At 69.5% G+C, this 7,311-nt stretch overlaps 1 protein-coding gene across 1 annotated transcript in view; it reads right to left on the bottom strand.

Moving 5' to 3' along the window:
• The window catches only part of FSCN1 (fascin actin-bundling protein 1), a 10,821-nt gene extending 3,516 nt beyond the window's left edge, over window positions 1-7,305 (bottom strand). The window contains exons 1-2 of the mRNA XM_085309359.1: window positions 6,470-7,305; window positions 250-406 (exon numbers count right to left, since the gene is read on the bottom strand). Of these exons, the coding sequence (XP_085165485.1) occupies window positions 250-406; window positions 6,470-7,292 (980 nt within the window). The 5' untranslated portion in view covers window positions 7,293-7,305. The remainder of the gene's footprint in view (window positions 1-249; window positions 407-6,469) is intronic.
• Between the last annotated feature and the right edge of the window lie 6 nt (window positions 7,306-7,311).

Below are 7,311 nucleotides of genomic sequence, written 5' to 3'. Positions count from 1 at the left end.
ATTACGTGACCCAAGGGAATTCCTGAGCGGCTCGCGGCAAGCCCGGGCTTCGATCCGGCTTTCCAGGGAATGCTTTTCCTTGCGAGGGGAGCGGTTCAGGGCGAGCGTCTAGGCTTGTCCGCGCCGCCGCCGGCTCCCAAGCCCTCCGCTGCCCCTTCCCGCGCCCCTGCCGCGCCGCGTGCCGTGCCGTGCCGTGCCGAGCGAGTGCCCCGACCGGCGGGCCCCGGGCACGAGACCCCAAGGACTCACTTCGTGGAGGCTGTGGACTGGATGCCCCCGTTGGAGGTGAGGGTCCAGTACTTCCCAGTGTAGGTCCTGAAGGCACATTTCTTGGTGTCCTTGTTGATCTCCAGCTGGTAGGTCTCCTGGTCGCCCTCCTCGTCCTGGTTGGCGGAGAGGTCCATCCCTGCGGGGCAGAGGCAGTGAGGGGGCACCCGGGGACTCCGGCGTGTCCCCACACGTGGCCGCCCCACGGGCGCCGTGGCGTCGAGGCCGGGCTCCCGCTGGGGTGCTCAAGCGCCAGCCAGGACCGAGCAGCCGCTCGGCGCCAGGCTCGCCTGGGACGCGCTTAGGTACTTCACACGCGACAGGACCGCAGGTTATTTTGCTACGAGGCGACGGCCGGGTTATTCAGTCCATTAGCAGAGGGCACCGTATCACCCATGAATTCCCAGCTTATGGCATGTTTAAAGACCGCGACGCCGTTTCTCATCCGCCGCTTGTCCAGGCCTGTTAGGGAGGGACGGGCCAGCGGGCTTAGCCCGGGTAGCCGGCGCCAGGGGAAGAAGCGCTGGGGCACCCGGGCCCTGGAAAAGCCGCGGATGCCCTCCGGTCCCACAGCCGGGCAAAGCAGGCAGGGCGGGCAGAGCACCCCGGGTCGGGTCTCAGGGAGCTTGCACCCGTCGTGGCCCTTTGGCAGCAAAGCCCCCTCCGCTCCGCTCAGAGGAGGCCGAAGGAAGCACCACCTTTCCCGAGGGGCCATCCAGGCAGAGCCTTCTCCGCAGCCCCCCGCGGCAGCTACCCGGGGGCTCCGGACCGCCAGAGCTGCATCTCCAAACCCGCGTCCGCGTCCAGCGGCGCTGCCAGCTGCTCCCCCGCTGCGCGAGCCGCGGGCTGCAGCCTGCCCGCAGTTTGCCCCTCTGCCCCCCACCCCTCCGAAAGGCACTAGGCTTCGGAGCATTTTCTTTGTCTGCAATCTTATCTCCCAGGCCTGAACTGTGCTGCCCGCGTTCACAGCGCCTTGCTGCCACTGCTCAGCACCCTCTGCAGCCGCCCGGGTGCGAAGAGCCGCCCGCAGCGCTGCGGGATCCCCGGGGCTGCTCGAGCGGGCGGCGAGCTTCGGTCCCCCCCCAGCCCGGAGCAGGGCGGCCGTGGGAAGCCGCCGCCACCGTTCCGAGTCTCGCTCTGCCCCACTTGCCAGCGGGAGCAGGGCCGAGCCCAAACGCCGCCCGGGCCGGCAGCGATGCGCCCTGCGCGGTGGYGCCCGGGGGTGCCCAGCACCCGGCGGCGGGGGGAAGGGGCGGGGGTCTCCCGCCATCCCCCGCTCTGCAAAGCGGCACCGGGTTGGGTTACGGGGCCTCAGCGGAAAGGAATGCAATTACGGCTCCGGCAGAAGGAGGCTTCAAAGGGCTGTAACTGAGCCCGAGCGGGAGGTCTGGGGGGGCCGGGGGCGTGCAGGAGCGCTCACTCGGAGAGCCCCACRCTGGCTCCGCACCCTCCCGGGAGCCAGGGACACACGCGCTGTGCCGGGCTGCGCMGTGCCCCCCACTTCTCTGCCCTTCCGGAGGGACTCGGAAAACGCCGGTGTCTCCCCGCGCCGCTTTCCACAGCCGGCGCGACTCTCCCTGACCTTGGCCGAGCTGCTAATCAGAGCCGAGGGCAGGAGGGGGCCCGAGCGCGCYGCCGCGGCAAGGCGGAGCGTGGGCAGAAGCGAGAGCAGCCGGCTCGGCCCGAGACGCCCCGCCGTCCCGGGAAAGCCCCGTGTCTGGCGCCTTCCCACCTGCGCTCTGCAACCTCTTTGGAAAACCYGAGAGACAGAGGTTTGGCTCGCTGGACGGGTCTCGGGAGCACATCTGCCCGTCACGGACGTCGAGGCTGCACGTGCGAAGCAGCACGTTTTTCACGYCTTTGCTTCCGGGAGGAGGCAGGACGGGACTGACAGGGGCGGCTGCAGCAAGGCGCGGGACGTGGCGCCAGTGGCCGCGCGCGCCTGGGTGCGAGAGCCGAGCGACCCTCCGCCGGGACGAGCGCTCAGCTGCTCCACCGGCATCAGTCCTTGCAGCACAAGGGTTTTGGGGGCACRGTGCGTGCAGGGAGGAGAAGCTGAGCCAGCCGGAGCATGAAATGAGTTCTCCAGTCCTCARCTGCCAACTGCGCCCACAGCAGTCAGCAAGACTGACGTCCCTGCCCTTCCGTCTCCCACTTTTGTGTGCAGCGCTCCCAGGACGGCAGCCGGGCACGGAGCGAGCGCAGACACCCTCCCCTGCTGCCCTCCAGCAAAGCAGCGAGCTCCTCGAGCCAGGAAAGCAGCCAGGCTCCACAAGGAGAAGCAGGGACCCTCGGGCAGCTCTTTCCTGCAGCAGTGCCAGCCCGGGCAGAACACCCCTGTGCTGCCAGGTCCAAGCGTCCGGGAGGTAAATGCGAAGCTGCAGCGTGACCGAACCGAAGCAGGGTCCAGCCTGAACGCAGCTCGCCCCTRCGGCGGCTGGATGCACAGGAAGAGGCGAGAGGAGCTCTGCAGACCGGGAGCTGCACGTGCACAGACTGGTKGGTTGGTTTCTAGCACTTGGAGCCGGCAGCACAGCCTGGAGTTGGCGTTTCAGCCCGGCACCCAGGGCAGAGCGGTGAGAGCAAGGGCTGGATGCACCTTTTCCCATCGTTGCAACCATACAGAGTCAGGGAGACTCTTCCAAAAAGACATGGTAATGGCCAAAAGACATGAGCCTGCCTCCCTCGAGGGATCAGCATCGCCCGGGGTTGCTCTAACCCCAGGTGGGCTCCTGGTGGCCCAGCTTGTGGTCACCTTGGCCAGCAATGCCAGAAGCTGGTGTGCCAAGAGCCGTCTGCAAGCACGGAGGGTGGGAGGGAGGCCAGGGCCAAGCCGTGCGCGCGGCGCTGATGGAACGCAGATGTGAACCTCGGCGCCGCAGGCCTGCCCGACCGAGGGGTTCGCGAGCTGGCCACCAGGCACCGCGCGAGCGGGAGGCGCCCGGCAAGCGGCAGAGCCCCCCGGGCGCTCGGGGGCTTCGGCGGAGGATTGCACGCTGCTGCCGCTGCTTCTCCCTGCACCGAGCGGGACTGCGGGTCCCCGAGCGGTGCTGGCTACCCTGCAGAGCCGGGTGGCTGCCCCGGCAGCATCAGGGCCGTGCGGCAGCACCTCTGCAAGCTCAAAACGGGGGTAAAACATGGAAAATCCATCCCCCATTTCCTATGAATTTCTTATTGCTTCATGGCATCCCCAAGTGCCAACAGGCCACCCCTGGGTCAAAGCCCGTGTCCCCGGCAGCACCCCCTGCTCTAACCTGCAGCCATTTCGCCCCGTCTAGCTGCAGCGGGGCGCTGAACAGGGGTGAGGTGAGGCTGACCTTGAAACCTGGGCTCTCAAGGACCCCGGCCTCCCGCAGGCACCCAGCACCGTGGGAGCCCATTGCAAGCTGCCCCGGGGTTCCCGGGAGCCGAAAGCACAACCACTGCAGAGGACGCGCGAGGCCCGTCGTGAAACCCCTCCGCCGCCTCCAGGCACCCGAGTTTCCGTGTTGACTCAGGTGCCGAGGAACGGCCCGGGCTTGTGGGGAAAGTCCCAGCGGCACCGTCCTTCCGCGGCTCGGAGYGAGCCGGGGCGGGGGGGAGAGGCGCTCGGGCTGCCTGCAGGCCCCACGGGCGATGCGGGGTGGGGGAGGACGAGGCAGGGCGGGCACCTACCACGCTCTCGCATGGGCGGCGGGTCCCGTGACCAGCTCCCCCACATGCAGGGGACCCCGGGGATGCTGGCGGTGTCGGGGTCGGAGCCCAGCTGCCGCCGGGGAGCAGGCTGCAAGCCAGGCGCTGACTTGGCGCTCCTGGGACACGGCGGTCCCCAAGGTTGGCCGGGCTCCAGCTCCGAGAAGCCCAGGGATTCCCAGAGCCTCCTGCTCTGGGCCRGTTTCTCTGCGGGGCTGCCCTGCTCCTCTCCCCCTCCTCCCCCCAGGCCGAGCAAAACCCTTTCGCAGAGGGTCTTTGCAGAGAACCCCCCCCCCCGCAGGTTTGCAGTGCCAAAGCCCAGCACAGCTGCCCCTCCGCCGCCGCCGTCCCTCGGCAGATGTGTCGGCAGGGCTGCGCTTATCAGCTCGCCGGGGGAAAGGGCCGTCCAGCAACGCTTCCCGCTGCCGGGTGTTTTTTAGGCTGGCTCCTAATTAACCTTGGGACAAAGCGCTTTTCCGGCAGGCAAAGCGCGGGAGAGCCCRGCCGGGGGGCCGAGCCCGGAGAGCGGCAGCTCCCGGCTGCTCACTGCTGGCCGGGATTAACCGAGCGCAAGGGGCTGCGCCGGCTGCAGCGAGATCCCCTCGCTGCCCCCGAGCTCCAGGGGGGCTCGTGCTCCCCGGGCCAAGGGGAGCTGGGGGGGCGGGTGGCACAGGGGTGAGACGACCCCCCCCCCCGAGCCGGAGCCCCGGCTCATCGCGCTGCCGGCATGGCGGGAGGCGAGCCAGAGAGCCGGGCTCCGGCTTTCCCTGCGCCGGGGGGAAGGGACGGGGCTGAGCGGTTGCTGCCCTCCCTTCCAGGCGCTGCAGAGCTGCTCCGGAGCGGGGGGGGGGAAGCCGAGCGCTCGGCTGGCTCCGCACCCCCCGCCCCTGCGCTCCAGCAGCCTCCCAGCCCCGATTTCACACCTCCCAGCCCGCAGCTGCTTTATTTTTCTTGGAGAGGGACCGCAGCGAGCCGAGAGACCCCTGTTGCTGGGGAGATTTCAGCCCCCCCCCTTCCCTTCTCCTCCTCCTCCTCTTCCTCCTCCTCCTTCCCTCCCTCCCCATCGCAAGACATCCGGGCAAATCGCACAAAGCTGGCGGGGCCCCCGCGCCGCCCCGGCCCCCTCCCCGCCGCCGCTGCGCTCCCCTTCCCCAGCGCCGCGCACAAAGGGCCGGAGCAGCCCGGCCTCGCCGCCCCCCCGCCGCCGGGCAGATATGCACCAGCTGCCCAGCTCTACCTGCTTTCTATTTCCTTTTTTTTAACCCCCCCCTCCTTTTCTTTTATTCAAAGATAYTTGATTGAAGTGATTTCATTGCCTTTCTCCTTTCCGGGCGTTAAATCACGCGCTGCAACAAGCTGCCCAGATGCAAATGGAGACAAAGCTGCAACCTGAGAATATTATATTAAAATAATAATAATAGTAAAATATCTCCAGTTCAATGCTGGGGAGCTTCTGCAGCAAGACCTGCACGCACGGATCCCACGTGTGGCGCGACCACCCGCAGCAGCACGGTGCCCGGGGGCTCCCGGCCCCAGGGGCGGTGGCTCCGCTGCAGCGGGTGGTTGCGAGCCCGCACGGGGAGGCTACGAGCCCGCACGGGGAGGCTACGAGCCCGCACGGGGAGGCTGCACGGCTGCACGGGGAGGCTGCACGGCTGCACGGGGCGGTTGCGAGCCCGCAGCATCGTCCCAGACGCCTGTCGGCAGGCCCCGATGCTTCACAAAGCACCTTTTAAGCCCGCAGGCCGGAGGTTTCTCCTCTCCAGCCCGAAACCTCACGGCCGGCGCCGGAGCGCAGAGCAGGCAGGGCCCGACGTGCTTTGTGCCCGCGCCCGAGCGCGGCCCCGGCGCAGCCAGGCCGCCTGCCGCGACGGCCGAGCCACGCGGCCGCGATGCACAAAGCCGGTCCCCAGCGGGCGCGACGTGGAAGCTTTTTATTATTATTACTGTTACTTTTAAATGAGGAAAGGGGGCTCGGCCCCCCGGCGAGCCTTGTCCGGCTCCGCGGGGCGGCCGAGGGCTCGGGGCAGCGGGCTGCGTGTCCCGCGGCCCCACCGCGGCAATCACAGCGCCCCACTCGGGCCGCGCCGTGGGGCGGGGGGGGGCACAGGTTTTTGTTGCGCTGGGCTGGCAGAAGCCAAGCGCAGGTGCCCCCACGGCCCTGGGCCCGGGGCAGGCCGCTAGCCGTGCCCCCCGCCCCGGGGACGCAGGCGAGCGCGGGTGGGGGTGCGACACTGGAGGGACGCGGGCGAGCGCTGCTGGAGCCGTGCAGCGGGCACCCTGGGGAGACGATGGCCCCGGGGAGGGGATGCTGCAGGGGCGCCCGAGGGGGGGACCCCGAGGAGGCAATTGCTGCCGGCAGGCAATGAGGGGGCTGTGCCCCAGAGGGCCGTGCTGCAGCGATGCGGGGGGGCACCCGGGAGGCGACGCCGGGGGGATGCAGGGGGCACCCCGGAGCGGCGGGGCCGCGACGCCGGGGGGCAGGCGATGCCGCGGGGGGGGCCGCCCCGTCGCGCCGGCCGCCCCTTACCTTGCCTGGTGGAGACGTTCCTGTCGTTGCCGGCGCGGAGCACGACCTGCGGGCAGCTCTGCTCCAGGGCGAAGAGCTCGTCCTTGCCCACCTTGGCGCTCTTGCCCGCCTTGAGGGTGCCGCTGGGCCCCGAGGGGGCCAGGTAGCGGCCCTCGTCGTCGCGGAAGGCCACCTTGCCGCAGCGGAACTCGAGGGTGAAGGCGGTGCCGGGCTCGGCGGCGGCGACCAGGCGGCCGTCGCGGCGCAGCAGGCGGTGGTCGCAGCTCTGCAGGCTGTAGCGCTGCTCCACGAAGAGCAGCGTGATGAGCGCGTCCACGCCCCACGGCACGTCGCGGTCCACGGCCAGCTCGTCGCGGCGGGGGCCCAGGTGCGCGTAGCGCTTGCGGGCCAGGCTGTAGAGGTTGGCCTGGGGGTGCATGGCCAGGTGGACGCTCCACTTCTCGGCGGCCGAGACGGCGGGGGCGAAGCAGGAGAGCCGGTCCTCGGTGCCGCCGAAGAAGCGGCGATGCGGCTCCGACTGCAGCGACCAGCGCCCGTCGCCGTGCGCCACCACGAGGAAGCGGCAGTCGGGGCCCGGCTCCTCGCTGTCGCAGCTCACCCGGCCGTCCTTGTCGGCCGCCAGGTAGCGGCCCAGGTGGCTCTTGAGCAGCACGGCGCTGGAGTCCTCCCCGTCCTGCTCCAGCGTCCAGATCTGCTTCTTCTTCATGCTGGTGGCCGAGGCGTTCACCTTGAAGCCGAAGGCCTCCGCCGTCAGGTACTTGTTGCTGCAGTTGATGAGCCCGAACTGGATCTGCACCGGCTCCGCGGTGCCGTTGGCCGTCATGATGATGATGATGATGATG

Source organism: Rhea americana, unplaced genomic scaffold, assembly GCF_003343005.1.
Source record: "Rhea americana isolate MKP2758 unplaced genomic scaffold, rheAme1 scaffold_297, whole genome shotgun sequence".
NCBI classification, from domain to species: domain Eukaryota; kingdom Metazoa; phylum Chordata; class Aves; order Rheiformes; family Rheidae; genus Rhea; species Rhea americana.
The sequence above is the reverse complement of the archived record's forward strand: the minus strand, read 5'-3'. Positions and strand labels throughout refer to the sequence as shown.